Below are 15,876 nucleotides of genomic sequence, written 5' to 3'. Positions count from 1 at the left end.
GTTTTAGCTCTAATTTGAGTGATTCAAGAGGTGTTGGAATCGTTGTTCCGAGCTCTATGCTATGGACATATTAAAACACTAAGATTTTCAGTAATTAAAAATTGAGTTTGTTATCATCAAAATATTGATTAATTAATTAATTAATTTGAGATTAAGGGCCAAAAAGCTAACAGGTTACACCCTTCGTTTTGGCTTGTTCCCACGGGTGTCATGCGAACATCCAACTATGGTTGTGTGTCAATCTCAACTTCAACTCTTGATTTTCAGCTAAGTTTTACTTCTGCTGGTCAGAGGAGTTGTCTCTTCTACTCTTATTTTTTTCTCTTAGTTTTTTTTTTCTTTTCATATTGCTTCGTTCTTGGAAACCCACCTTCGTTTTGGCTTGCTCCCACAGGTGTCATGCGAACATCCAACTACGAGAAAGTTCCTTTCATAACTTAACTCTTATCAGGTTGGGATGTTGTTGGAATTTCCCTTGCGCTGACATTGGAGTTTTGTATGATTTTTTTTTATTTTTATAATGAACGCATTTTCTAATGACCGCATCCACTTGGTCGCATCTGCTCAGACCTTCCCCATCCCAAAATTTAGAGTTGCGCAAGGTCCTCATTGTGTTGTTTTGGACAGAATAGACAAACGCTTGGTCAAAATTTTGAAAAGAAGGTTTGAGCAAAGTCTTGAAGGATAAAAGGTAAAGCAGTGCTATTGCTACGAATGATCTAAGTGTTAGTCAAAAAATACAAAGTGTGGGAAATGTTTCTAAGGGTATGCATATAACTCATCATGGCAATACAATGAATAATGCAAAATAAAAGATAAAGAACATTGCAATAATTGACAAAGGATGATAAATAAGAGGCCAACGCATACGGAAAGAATTGTTACTCAGTTGTATTAAAAATTAACTAAGTATACAAAGAATTACAAATAACGCAATACAAAATTTGAGCATGTACAAAGAATCAAGTAACAGCTTCAATACATAGAAATAATGAATGAATTAAAAAAGAAAGAATGACCGCAATAAAAAAAAATTATTGATTTATTGAGGAGGAGGTTTGGGAGGAGGATTTTGTGGAGGAACATGAGGAGTTTCTTCAAAGTGCAAATGTTTCTGTAAGTGCGGAGGCACCATGGGACCATGGAGATAGGCTGTCAAGCAGTTGAAGTACTCATGGTTGTGCTTTACTACTTGTCTTTGGTTTAAGTGGATCGTATAGATATTGCGTTGAATGTTGATCAACATCTACCTGGTCATCGCAACACTGCGTTGCAACTCTTCTTGTTGTTCGTATACCTCCGTTATTCACTGACAGAAGTAATCATGCTGATGAGAAAGAAGAGAATGCATATCAGTAAGTTCAGCAGCTAGGGTGGCAATGGTGGGCTGCGCCTGCGATGTTTTGCCATCAACATTTTGGGGTTGGACAGAAGTACCTTCACCCAAATCGCATGGGTCATCAACATGCGGTAGTGGAAGGGAAAATTGTAGTGAAAATGAAGGGGAGGATGGAGCTACTGGATATGCGTTGGGTGAATCAGGAGCAAGGAGAAGGTTGGTAAAATGCTCGGGAAGTGGGGAAGGGGGTTCTACAGGAGGGTTTGGAGGGCGGATGATCAATGGAAAAGGGTCCAAGGGTTCAGGATCTTGCAGTGATGACTCTTGGACTTTTTCCTTTCCTTTGTCAACCTTTCGTTGTTTCTTTGGTTTCGGCTGCTGCGGTGCATTTAAGTCGATCATGGGCCTTTTAGGTGGAAGTTCGGGGCAATATGGAGAATCTTTAAGAAGTATTCTCAAAATCTTGATGTTGATGAGACCATGTACTTCGGCATTGGTTCCTCTTCAATACCCACACCTAGTGAGAGGCATAGGCTTGAGACTGTCCAAGGAAAGAAATATTGGCCTCTTATGTGCCCCACAAAACCTCAAATCTGTCTTGCAATCAACTGGCCCACGTCTATTGGAATGCGTGCGATGCAGTATGCGACCATGACTCTATCCCTCGAAATTGTTTTGTCATGTGAAGTCGGGATGATTTCCGTTTCACCAAATATACCTAAAGTCGCGCTTCTGAAAGCAGTCTATTGGATACAAGGGTTCTAATGCCTTTCATTGATAACGACCACTGAGTGCCCGATTGCATTAATATCCTCAACGCATCGTCCATCTGTTGTTATGTGGGATCATCAATGATTTTATTACCTGGCGCATCCGGGATGTCCTTCATCTAATATAGTTCATTGATGTCCTTTGCGCTGAAAGACACTACTTCCCCTTTCATGGTCACCACATCTTTGGTGCCATGGAGCCATCCATTATAGAAGTCTTGCACTACCGTTGGGATGACGATGGATGGGCACTGGAAAAATGTTTCCCATCCATGTTCCAATACAACACTTGTGATTAAGACCGGTAGTGGCGTTGGCGTAGGGAAGAATCCCATCTCCATCATCATATCATCATTCTTTTTCTTCTTTGTTGGTCGTCCCTTAACCAACGCAGACTCACTGCTTTCCGCTACTGCTTTGCCCTTTCTTTTGTCAACGCAATGCGGGATCTTTGCCTTTGTTTCTTTTCCCTTTCCTTGCGTTGTTCTTCCTTCTCCCACTCCGCAATTTCTTTGCCCTTCTTCTCTCGAATGCGCTGAACATTTGCTCTGCGACTCTTCTCCTTTTCTTCCTTCTTCTTCTTTTCTGCCTCTTCTTCTTCTCTCGTTTCTTTCTCAAATTCTCTTTCGAACTGCCCTGAGGCTAGTAAAATGTGTTGTTCTTCCTCGAGCCTTATTCTTTCCTCTTCTGCCGAGATTGCGTTGTTGCGGCGCACTTCTTCATCTTGTAATATTCTCCTTAAATTGCCTTCTGCGATGATCTGTTGTGCCCGCAACATCTTCTCTTGCTTTTCTTCCTCATCTCTTATTCTCCTTTCATTTTCCTCTACTGCACTTTGCAAAATTGGCGGGTCGATTGTTGACCCTTACGGCACATTCTCCTTGCGACACTGCATAAGGGGGTTGACGTCTGAATCTTCTCCATCATCAGTCGCAACCGTTCTTATTTGCCTTGTTTTCTCTTCAGGTTGTGCTGATTCTTGTTGTTATGCTTACTCCCCCTTATCCACCCTTGCGGAGGTGGATTCTTCGTCGATTTCTAGGCTCTCAGCCTTCTTTCTCTTCTCTTCCTCCTTCTTCAGGCGCTTCTCCTCCCGCTTGCGTTCCTTCTTTTCACTCGTTTTTCTTTCTTTCTTCTTGATTGGATGGGCTTCCTCATCTTCTTCAGCCCTCTCCTCCTTGATCTTCTTCTTCTTCTTCTCCTCAACCATTTCAGGCTGCTTCTCCGCCATCGCTTCCTCCAAAGCAACCCTGATGGGTCCCTCATGGGATTCTGTTTGAACAGTTTCCTTAGGATCCGAAACGGCCAGGGTGCTCCTTCTCGAAGCTTCCTCTATCTTCTCCTCCGAAAGTAGTGGCTGATTAATAACCCCCGCTTCGGGCAACCCTCCTTCCTTCTCCATGTTACTCAAAATACTCTCGAACACTTTTCTGTCGTCTCTTCTTTTTCTCTTGCTTTCATAAGACAGTGTTGGGAGTGGGGCACTCTCCGTGCTCTACCCCTCTCTAATGCATAGTGGTCTGGCTGTTAAAGGCTTTCGCCAAGGTTTTTCGGCGACTCGAAGGATGGGTTTTGGTTGGGTGGCAAGACGGCGACTTGTTGCTAAGAATGCCGCCTCTCTTGCAGTAATTTGGGCTTGTGAGGGTGATGAAGGTAAAGAAGATGAATGGGAAGACTGGTCAGCCATGGTTGTACTGAGTGAAAAAGCTGGGAAATTCTTAGGGTTTTAGGAAGAAAGTGGAAAGTCTGGGTATGCAGAGGCGATTAGGGTTTCTGTTTGCAAAAGGCTCAAATAGACGACCTAAGAAGAAGGAGGCTGGAATTATAGGTTGGGCCTTAATGGGCCCAATGCAAGTTCTACGATGGCAAGCCTCGAGGTACTCAAAAAGCCTATCGCCGCGCTCCTCACATTTATGAATCAGTAGAGAAGTATGTCCTTTCATCTACGAAATCATCATTTCCTTGGAAGCCTAAACGATTGGACTACTCTATTTGCAAAACGAATTTGTCTTTTGTGTTTTATTCGGATGGGCGCAAGGTTAAGAATCAACGCAATGCCTTCATCAACACAAATGCATCTTTGCAGAGGACGGGCAACAACGCATGTATCAGCGCAACACACCCCTCAACTCAACGCATTTCTAGAAAACGGGCGCACAGTATTTCTATTGGCACAACACTACCTCAACATAGTACGTTTTCAGTAAGGACGGGCGAAAAATACATACGAGCGCAACACACCCCTCAACATAATGCATTTGGGTAGGATGAATGCAAAGTGTCTCTTGTTAGCACAAGATACACCCATCATCTTTATTATGTACATAATTTTTTTTTTATCAATGCAAGTCGCTAGGACTTTGCGGTAATCATTCTTTCTTACACAATCATTCACCAAAGTTTAAGAATAACACATTTAATACAGAAAAGTAAGAAGATTAAATAGAGCATGGAAATTAACGCAAGTGAATTAAATAAGAAGTAATTTCATAAAGCAATAAAAAACAAGTTTAAGGAAGCAATAAATAACAAAATTCATTAAGCAATAAAGACGGTAATTAAGAAAGCAATTAAACATAGAATTTAGAGATATGGACCGGAAGACAATTTTCCCATGATGAACGCAATCTACACCTTTGCAGGCAGTCAAGCTAACCTGCAGAATGTCGTCAAGGACATTGCTCCTTCCCGTGTGCTCCTGAGGCTTTGGAATTGCTTTGCAGCATTTCAGGTGTTCTATTGCGTAGTTCGGCTGCTAGTTGCCCAACTTGGATCTCCAAGTTTTTGATTGAAGATGCTTGCGGCTGCATGACAACATCATTCTTCTCAATATATTGCTTGAGCTGAGACTCCAATGAATTTCCAGAGGTGTTTGAGGAGGATGGTTGGTTTTGCGGTTGTCTCTGATGACCCTTGTTCGTTGCTATCGTGATTTTCTCTAGGAGTATATTGTATAAAATAAATTGAAGAAAAGTTCCAAGTATAAGTGATGCGTTTATACTTCGATGCGTTTAAATAATTGTAACGCGTTGGGCGTTAGATATATGCACAGAACGCATACAACTCTTTCTAATGACATTCAAGTTTTCCTAAACCAGACCCATGTATAAATCTAATTTAGGTTCCTGGTAAGTCCAGGGTCGAACTCAGGGATTCAGTTAAAAAAACATAGACCTTGCGTTGTATTTACTGTAGGGGTTTTCCTAAATGAATGTTAGAAATGTATTATTTACACTAAATTGCTGTGCCTGCGCAAGAGATGCAAAAGAGTTGAGTAATTGGTGATGGATCATGTGAGAATGAAGTTTAATGTAAGTGGACGCGTCGATCTAAGATGAATGTACACAAGCTAGGATGTGATATGGATGAGATGGAGTGATTTGTTTATCTTTAGACTTCATTCAACATTTCTCAATGCGAATAACATACAAAACTTATCTCTAGGATGCATGTATCTAACACATAATGCAATATACACCAGTAAGTCTATCTCTAGCTGTACTAGGCGTCCTACTTGATGCAGGTTAGTTATTCTTTCGAACAATCTAAGTTACAGACGTTTTTTTACCAATTTGTCAAGTTGGCTTGAGCATTGAAATGAAGTTTGGCATAAAGTACTAATGCATTCAACATAAACAAGAAATAAACAATGGCAAGTATGATGGATCAAATATATGAATTTTATAAAGAAACAGAGAGTCTTTACAAAAGCAATATTTAATCAAATGGAATGAAAGTGATAAATGAGAAGAAGGAAACTGAGTTAAGCCAAAGAATACAATCTCTTGTATTTCTTTGGCTCAATCTCGTTGTGTACAATCACTTGTTTAGGAATTGAATGAAGTATCTTTCTCAAGAGTAGCTTCCTTCGCTCCCTGACCGACGGTAGTGGTGGTTCTCAACCTTCTGATCGTCTAGCACCACAACACAACCTCTACAGAACTAGAATTATGACTACAATATACATAAAGTAAAGATCTTTTTAATTTTCGAACTTCTTAACTCTAGAGGGACTTCATCTATTTATAGGCATTGGTCACGTGCAGTTGGTGAATGGGCAACATTAAAGTCCATATCCTAGTCAGCATTAAAGTCCATGCCCTGATTAGCCGCCTGACTCTTGGAAGCTTTTCAGACACCGCTTGCTGCATGGAAGCTTTTCAGAGGCCGCCTGCTGCAGGTGCTTATACTTGCAAGTGGTAACGTGACACAATTAGCCTGGAGCAATGAATCTTCTCTACGTTGAACTCCCTCCGACACATGGCCCATGCATTAGAGCTTTTCCTGCGGCACTTGTCTAATGCGTTAGCGTTAATCCTTGCATTGAAATCCTGCAATACAATGCATTAGTGCCGCTATATTTGGTAATAAAACTTCTTTTGCATGAGTTTGCTAATATTTGAATAAATCCATGCGTTTCTTCTAAAAATGAGGAGAATCTATCATAAAAAACCTTAGTTATTCCAACTTAAGAGCAAAAATAACTTGTATTTCTATAAGTTATCAACCCTGATTCTGGTTTTGGTGAAAAGGTGGAGGGTTTCCTCGATTCCCAGAATTGTTGCTCTAATGGTTACTCGACCCACCTTGGTTGTGATTCCCTCCCCAATCGAAGTTAGGGTGATTCCTCCAACCGGGATTATAAGTGTTGCTGTATGGATTGTTTTGGATAGTACACACTTGTTGCAGGTTTGATGGGCACATTTCTACCGCATGGCCTCCTCCATATTGGACGTAACTTATTGCGGCCACTTGTGCCGGCGCATTGGGTTGCGCTGATCCTTGGGAGAGGGCACCTTGATTAAGCGTCATCGATTGTAGAAGAGAGGTCACCGTGGCCATATGTGCGGCCAAAGTTGTCATTGTATCCGCAGGTACAATGGCATTATCATTTCTTTTTCTCTCAGAGCCTCTTCCTCCGTACCCATCATCTACCCAGTCATCTGTATTCCACGAGATGCGGTCAAGGATGACCTTGGCCTCTGTGTAAGTTTTATCCATAAATCCTTCTGCTGTAGAGGCATCAACAACTGTTTGCGTTGATCGATCCAAGCCATTATAAAAAGTCTCCATCAGAACATAATCGGGTATCCCAATATGCAGACAATTCTTCTAAATCGCACCCAGGCGGTGCTTAGGGTCTCATTTTCCATTTGCTCAAAGTTCAACACATCCTTTCGTCATCTTGCATTGACTGCTGGAGGGAAGAACTTCTTCATAAACCGTTCCACCAACTAGTCCCAGGACGTTATTTCGTTTGGCTCTAACGAATAAGCCCACCTCTTAGCCTCATCCCTCAAAGTGTATGGGAAGAGGTAAAATCTGATACCTTCTGGGGTTAAGCCAGGGATGGAGAAGGTACTGCACATCTCGACAAAACTGGTCAGATGGGCATGCGGGTCCTCTCCCTGTCTCTTATACACATCTAGATGTGTATAAGAGATACCTTCTGGGGTTATGCCAGGGATGGAGAAGGTACTGCACATCTCGACAAAACTGGTCAGATGGGCATGCGGGTCCTCACCTTGTAGACCTACAAACTGCCCCGTGTTTTGTATCATTTGGAGCATGACCCGCTTTATCTGGAAACCTGCGTTCTCCTCAACTATTGGACGTGAAATTCCAGGCGAGAAGTCATAGAGATTGGGCACCGCATAGTTCCTCATTGGGATATTGCGGTCAACAACAAGAAAAACGGGGTCTTGCGTTGACCAGTTTACCCTTTGATTTACTTCGGGTGCCTCATTATTATTGTTGTTTTCTGCCATATTACTCTCCTTTGCCTTGCTCTGTTCTGGTGTGCCTTTGCACGAAAAGTACGCTCGATCTCTGGGTCAGCTTCGAATTCTGGATCAGTTCCAGTACTCATAAATCATCAGCCTGTTCTTCACGTTAAACAGACAGTACAAAGAGACCTGTCTTGCAAAATACCACAAAAGTACTCAACACTAACCGTTACCAATCCCTGGCAACGGTGCCATAAACTTGATGACATGAAAATGGAATGTTATGCTGTGTTATCGCTTATGCACATTATTGGTGAAAGAATGACTCATACAAGCTCATGTCCCCGGCAACGGCGCCATAAACTTGATGACATGAAAATGGAATGTTATGCTGTGTTATCGCTTATGCACATTACTGGTGAAAGAATGACTCATACAAGCTCATGTCCCCGATAATGGCGCCATAAACTTGATACCGCTAATTTTTATCTTTAAGTCTTTTATCTTTAAGCATGTGGACAAATATGAATATGAATGAATGAGCAAGTATATGCGTTAAATATACTTTATGTAATACTACTTCTAAATATATGCGTTGTTAATTAAATGCTTGTAGTATGCGATAGAGTAATGCGTGTCACAAGTTTCCTTGTGCTGAAACCAAGTATAATTTCAAGATTAAGGATGAATGGAAAATGGATTATGGATAAACGGAAATAGACAGAGAGATGACAATGGTGATGATCATAACATTTAATACTAAGATTAAGCGTTCGATACATGGTGTGAATGAAAGATTAGAGAAGATGAGTACAGATGATGAAATAGAGATTAGAAATAAATACAGAAAGAGTGTCAACATCTTGACACAGATCCTGAATGGAGATTATGCTTGCCGGCGTGTGGAAGTAATGGAGAGGAAAGCTTCCTTCTCAGGCTTACTTTACCGGTAGAAGTGACCTTCGCATAGAGATTCAACTATAGGGATTGAAAGGATTCTTTGCTCGGAGACTCACCTCTCGACCTTGTCTCGTGGTTCTTTTCGGATCTACTTTGGACAGTCGCTTCAGACCAATCTCTCTCTCAGAATCAGTATATGCACGTCTCTATGTATTCATGTATGTTTTTCCAGTGAATTTGCAGAAGCTATTTATAGGCGAAGCTTGGCTCTTTGACTTTGTGGTCTCCACTGTATTGTTATGGTAGTTCTTGAAATGGCAAAGTGAATATTCCTTCTGTTACGCAATCAACCCGTCAGAAATGCACAACTGAAAGCTGTACACTTGTCAGAATCCTCCGCAATTGCGTTGCTCTTTACACCTTTGATCCATCGCCGCATGCGATGTTGTTTTTGATTACCGCGTGCGGTTGAAATTGCGTTGATCGCCAAGCTCTTGATCGATTATCACATGCGCCATCATTGTGTTGATCATTTCTCTGTTCTCGATTGATGGGCACAATGCGACGTTGTTGCGTTGTTTATTTTATCTTTAAGCCGTGAACGCATGCGGTGACTGATTTCCTACAAAACGGAAATTGAAACACTCTATTCTACCGTCACAATGGTGTTAGTGGGTGTATTGATGACATTTTATAATTTTCGCATTTCTTAGCCAATTTCTATACTATCGACGCAACTTTTCTTTCTTTAGCCGCAATATCTAAATAAAACAGTATAAATAACTTGTATTTCTACAAGTTATCACTCTATAAGAGGAAACATGGTGCTGATGGGAAGGTGCAAACCTTCAAGGCTAGACTGGTGGCAAAGGGTTCTACCCAGGTAGAGGGAGTTGACTATGAGGAGACTTTCTCGCCTGTTGCCATGTTGAAGTCTATCCGCATCCTCCTATCCGTTGGCTCATATTATGACTATGAGATATGGAAAATGGATGTCAAGACTATCTTTCTGAATGACAATCTTGAGAAGACCATTTATATGGTGTAACCCGAGGGATTCATAGCCCAAGGTCAATAGCAAAAGGTTTGCAAGCTGAATCGGTCCATTTATGGATTAAAACAGGCATCTCGATCTTGGAACATAAGGTTTGATACTATGATAAAATCTTATGGCTTTGACCAAAACGTTGATGAGCATTGTGTCTACAAGAAAATCATCAACAAGTCAGTAATTTTCTTAGTGTTATATGTAGATGATATCCTACTCATTGGGAATGACATAGGTTTACTGACTTCAGTTAAGAACTGGCTAGCGACTCAATTCCAAATGAAAGAGTTGGGAGAGGCCCAGTTTATTCTTGGGATTCAGATCTTTCAGGATCTCTAGAACAAAATGCTCGCACTGTCTTAAGCATCGTACATTGACAAGATGTTGATCAAGTACTTGATGCAGAACTCCAAGAGGGGCCTACTACCTTTTCAGCACAGAGTTACATTGTCTAAGGAACAATCATCTAAGACACCTAAAGAGGTTGAAGAAATGAGATGGGTCCCATATGCATCTGCCGTAGGCAGTTTGATGTACACAATATTATGTACTAGACCTGACATTTGCTACGCTGTGGGGATAGTCAGCAGATATCAGTCTAATCCAAGATAAGGTCACTGGACAGCCATCAAGAACATCCTCAAGTATCTTCAAAGAACGAGGGACTACATGCTTGTGTATAGTTCTAAGGATTTTATCCTTACAGGATACATGAACTCTGATTTCCAAACTGATAAGGATTCTTGCAAATCCACTTCAGGATCAGTATTCACTCTTAATGGAGGGGCTGTAGTATGGCGAAGCACCAAGCAGGGGTGCATCGCTAACTCCACTATAGAGGCCGAGTATATAGCAGCTTGTGAAGCTGCTAAGGAGGCCGTTTGGCTCAGGAAATTCCTGACTAATTTGGAAGTTGTTCTAGACATGTCTAGGCTCATCATTCTTTATTGTGATAATAGTGGTGTTGTGGCGAATTTCCATGAGCCTCGGAGTCACAAACGCGACAAGCACATAGAGTGAAAATACCATCTCATCCGAGAAATTGTTCATCGATGGGACGTGATTGTCACGAAGATAGCTTCAAAGCACAACGTTGCTGATCCGTTTATGAAGGCCCTCAGCTACAGTGTTCGAGGGTCACCTGCATAGTATGGGTCTACGGGAAAGACCATGGTTGGACTAGGGCAAGTGAGAGATCTTGTACTGGACATTTGTGCCCTAGATTAAAGTTTTGTGTACTTGTATTTACTTATCTTGTACACCCCACTAGCTTTAGAACAAGTTAGAGATTGTTGGGGTTGATGCCCTAAATCTCGTAAAATCCTGTAGTCTGTAAACATTTGTATGAACAGAAATTTTATGTGATATATAATATATGATATTTTTCACTCCAATCAATGAAATATGAAATATTTTAGTTGCATTAACCACAAACCAATAAACTAAGATCCCTGGTTATTGTTGTGACTTAAATATGTATGTAGAGACATACAAGTAGATCGTGCTTTAAGTGATAACCTAAATGGTCTGTAATATATGGATAAAGGAGGGACACCTTATCTTGGTGACACTATGAGTCTAGCTTGCTTTATAGATGTTACAAATGTTGTAAAGTGCTACAAATAATCTGATCTTGATCATTCGTGTATTAGACATGCGAGCCGGGATGCTCTATAAAAAAGAGTTTGTATAAGACCGAACCACAAATTGTTTATTCTCGTTATATAATGTCGTTCAAGATAGAAACTTTCATTTCACTAGGATAACATCAGGTAACATGCCCTTAATCCTGAATGAGTTGGAAACTCCTGCCTATGAGGATGGTCCTTTGATTTGCATGGGTGCGAGTAGTCAGATCACCAACTCAAACCTACCACTTTGAGGATTCGTCTGATTGGGGAGCTGGGAATTCAACTACACAAGATGGAATTCACTCTTTCCCTGAAGCAGGGGTAAGTAGATAAATTGCTCCCTTAAGGGCTTATTCTGGGTCTTGAACAATGTGGCGCCACACCCTCTCCTGGCCCGAGAGGGGTTTAATCATAGTAGAACTATGATCTATTGTTCATTAGAGGGATCAGTGGTGCTTAAAGAGTTAGATGTAACTACAAGGGCAAAACGGTAATTTGGCCTAGCTGTACTTATGAGCAATTTGTGAAGGGTCATCGTACTGTTGATTGGTTATATCCAATGGACACAAAAATATATATGTAATGAGAAGAGTGCAGCTGTCGGTTTTTAATGGAGTGCCCGACAGTAATGGATGGTGGATAATGTAATTAAAAAGTTTAATTAATTATTCATATACCATTGGAGCTTCAAGCTACAGGTCCATATGGTCCCTTGGTAGCTCAAAAGAATTAAGCTGAGAATTAGTTTTTGGGTTAATTTGAATTGTTCAAATTAATAAGAGGAAATTTAATTATATATGATATAATTAAATTGATTCAATTATATATGATATAATCGATATAATTTATTTGATACATTATAGTTTGAATGGAGGAATAAATATTTGAATATGATTCAAATATATTTTCTATGAATGAGATTCATAGTTGTTAAATTTAATATAAATATGATTTATATTAAAGTCCATAAAGTAGAGAAAACTGACTATAGTTTATATTGTATATGATGCAATACTAAAACTATAGGTTATAAATATAATATGATAATTTAGTTATCATATTAATATTTATTATTATTATTATTTTATTAATATATTAATAAGGGAAGGGAGTTACAACTCCCTTCCCCATTTTTCTCTCCACCCACTACATGGTGGGATGTTTTTTATGGCTTTAGAGGAATTTAAGGGTTTCAGAGAAAAACTGAGAAATACATCTTCTTCTTCCTCTGAAACACACAGAAGGTTTCTGTGATTCTTCTTCCTACACCATTCCTCAAATATTCTTCCCTCTACCCAAAAATCAATAGAGTCCACCACTCCTATAATTCTCACCCTGAGAATACTGAGGAAACCAAGTGGTTGTGTCCTCATTTGGTGTTCGTGATTGTTCGAGTTTGAGGTTCGAGATTGATCGAGGGACTATCCAAGAAGAAGGGTTTTCTTCAAAGGTTAGTTTCTGTAAACCCTACTTTTTCCTTTATGAAAAGCATGTTTGTAATCTTATTGCATAATCTTTATGTTTATGTAAAATTTGTTTTCTGAAAATCAAATTGGGATTTGGGAATCGATTCGCTTCCGTTGCGGTCCCATTCACAGGGGTTCCTTCAACATCATTGTTTTCCTTACTTCATTAACTTTAAGACTTTTTATTATGATTGGTTCTGGGTGATCGGGTGAAAAATTTCCTTCAGGTTTTGTTGATGGATTTCTGGGTTTTTTTTATATTCTTGGGATCCCGTTAAATCTTTACCATGGTTCGTTGGAAGTTTTCATCTTCTTTATCCGTGGTTGTTTTTTTTTTTTTTAGGATATTGAGGAGCAGTCTTCGGTAACATGATCAATGCATCCACATGAGTATCAAAATTCTGAGAGTCTTTTGTAAACTCTCAATCTCTTTTCCTTTACTAGACCATAAGGAGCACAAGTGATGGCTTGAGATAGTAAGTCCTAGTTGGACGCATACTTGAAGCTTTAAAGGTAAAATCTTGGCTAAGTGTTCAAAACTATGCTTTGAACATAGGAAAGCTTATAGGAGAAGGACATGCGTTAGACTAGAAGGAAAGGAGGAGTAAAATTGGCTAAGTGTTGGAAGTGAGGGTTGAACGCATAGGCCAATGGTGAAGTTGGAAGTTGGGAATTTGACTAAGTTTAGTAGGAAAGGAGTAGGACTCAACCTTTGAAGCATGATTGGATAAGTTCTACTCATCTCTCTTAGATTGAATGCATACTAAGTTACAGAAACAGATTTGGATGCATAGTCCATGGAAAAGTTGAAAGATTAACTAAGTATTAAGTATGTAAGAAGTAAAGACTCGACCTTGGTTGGAAGTATGGATGAGTTCAATCCATCACCTCAAGATTGGTAGCATAGTTGGAAGTTCAAACCTGTAGCGTAGTTGAGGAAGTTCAACTTGTAGCATAGTTGAGGAAGTTGAGCTCAAACCTTGTAGACAAAGAAAATACTTAGAAAATACTTATCAAGGAAACTTATGATACTTTTTGGAAGCATTGGACACAAGTTTGGTCAAAGAAAAGACCAGTTGGGCGCCTGGTTGGTCAATCTGAATGCTTAGGGTTGAGTGGACACCTAGGTCACTATATTGACCATATGGTTGGATCTCTTTAGAAGCATGATCTTAAAAAATTGGTCTTGAGCATGTAAATGAAGTAAGGATGCGTTGAGCATCCATTTGAATGCAAAGTAAGTGTGTATTGGATGCATAGTTGAAATTTGTTTAAGTGCTGGACAACACATAAGTAGGTTCAACTCACCAAAGTGGGTAAGTCCATAGAAGGATCATATTGGACGCATGGAAGGGTATTTTATCTCCAAGAAGATTATTTGCACACTATCTGGACACATGAGGAGCACAAACAAAGCATAAAACGGTTACTTTGAAAAGAGTTGCACCAAATAACCTAGGAAACACTAGGCTATGAGAATAAGGAATTAGGCTATGAAAACAAGTGAAGAAACTATGCCATGAGAAGGAGAAAAAAACCAAGGAAGAAGGAAATAAGGGGAAGTTGGACACATAACATGGAAACCATGCGTCCAATATAGACAAAATGAGAAGACAAATTGGTAGCATGAAGGGAACATACACCAACATAGGTACCATGCATTGAGATTGGAGGTTACTTGGGGAGCAAGGCCAAAATTGACAACTATGAGGAGTTTGTGGTGAACTAAGACGAAGTATTGACTAAGTCTAAGTAGGAGGTGTCCACATACGAAACAAGGAAGAGTCATGCAAAGAGCTGGTGCTGACAACTCAAAGGGGAGTGTTGTGCTGGGTTATTCATGCTGAAGACACGTAGACATGCATCAAATAGGAGGTGTTACACAAAGGGATGAGGTGAGGAGCCTATAAATACCAAGAGGGATAGCCCATTTTCCTGATAATTTCGTGAACTCTTGGAATAAACTCGAGAGAGAGGTGTGAGATGAAGAACTTAGGAAGTTGGGGTGAGAAAGAGGAGGACAATCGTCGTCGACATGCTAGGTGCCCAATTGAAGTCTAGGATGCGTCCAAGAGGCTGAGTGTGAGCTGAGGAGTTCATCTAGGCATCCAACTTGAAGGGCTAGGCATCCAACTGAGCTAGGAAAACTTGTTACACGCCCAATTGAGCATACTAGGTGCTCAACAAGTTTGAAAAAGGTCATCTCGGTGCCCACCGCTGTCTTAGGTTGTTCAAGGCCTAGTTTTACATTCATTGGACTTGGTAAGCCAAATTTAGGGCCAAGAAGGTATTCTAAAGTTATTTTAGCTCTGAACACAGGATTTTAAGCTAAATTTCGTCTGATTCAGGATCGGGATTTAAGAGGAACCTAGGAAGCTGAGAGACTAGGAAATTCTTACTGGTGAACAATGGGTAACAAAGTTTTATAAATGCTGTATTTAATATGATGCATATGTTTTATGAATGCTTTACCTAAGATGTTTGTAATGTCTAGCTAAAGCATAATTTATGTTGAATGCATAACTTATCAAGCATAAAGCAAAGTTTCCAAAGATGTTAAAGCACAAGTTTCCTCTTTAATAAGCTATAAACTTCAACGATTCTTAAGTATGTTAAAGCATGAATTTTCTTATAAAGGAAAGTTGAATATGCTATGTTTTCATATGATGTTTCAAGTACAATTTCAGTAATGAAAAGCATTCCTAATGTATTCGTGAAGCTTTATACTATGTTACTTATCTCTTATGCCAAGTTTTCTAAGGAATGCTAAATGAGTTTAAGAACAACATATGTTTTATTCAAAGCATGTTTTAGTACCTTAGCTATGAATTCTCAATACTGAAGAAGATGAAGTTATCTGGGAACCTGATACTGAAGGAGATGAAGGTATCCGGGGATTACAATATGCTTATTTTTATGAAGGTCTTTGGACTCACTTTAGCATACATGCACGTATGAATATTATTGACACTGATGGTGATATAATCAATCCACCA

General features: G+C 39.9%; 1 protein-coding gene across 1 annotated transcript; it reads right to left on the bottom strand.

Annotated features, from left to right (window-relative positions):
• Window positions 1-3,100: 3,100 nt before the first annotated feature.
• LOC120067567 (protein PXR1-like) lies at window positions 3,101-3,511 on the bottom strand. The gene has a single exon (XM_039019113.1). It carries the CDS (start codon window positions 3,509-3,511, stop codon window positions 3,101-3,103), a length of 411 nt encoding a protein of 136 aa, XP_038875041.1.
• Between the last annotated feature and the right edge of the window lie 12,365 nt (window positions 3,512-15,876).

The sequence above is a fragment of the Benincasa hispida genome, chromosome 12 (assembly GCF_009727055.1).
Source record: "Benincasa hispida cultivar B227 chromosome 12, ASM972705v1, whole genome shotgun sequence".
Lineage (NCBI taxonomy): Eukaryota > Viridiplantae > Streptophyta > Magnoliopsida > Cucurbitales > Cucurbitaceae > Benincasa > Benincasa hispida.
This window is presented reverse-complemented; position numbering and strand designations above follow the sequence as displayed.

Bases quoted from the DNA above. Each gene is read 5' to 3' on its own strand.
- LOC120067567 (XM_039019113.1), bottom strand. From the start codon at position 3,511: ATGGAGAAGGAAGGAGGGTTGCCCGAAGCGGGGGTTATTAATCAGCCA.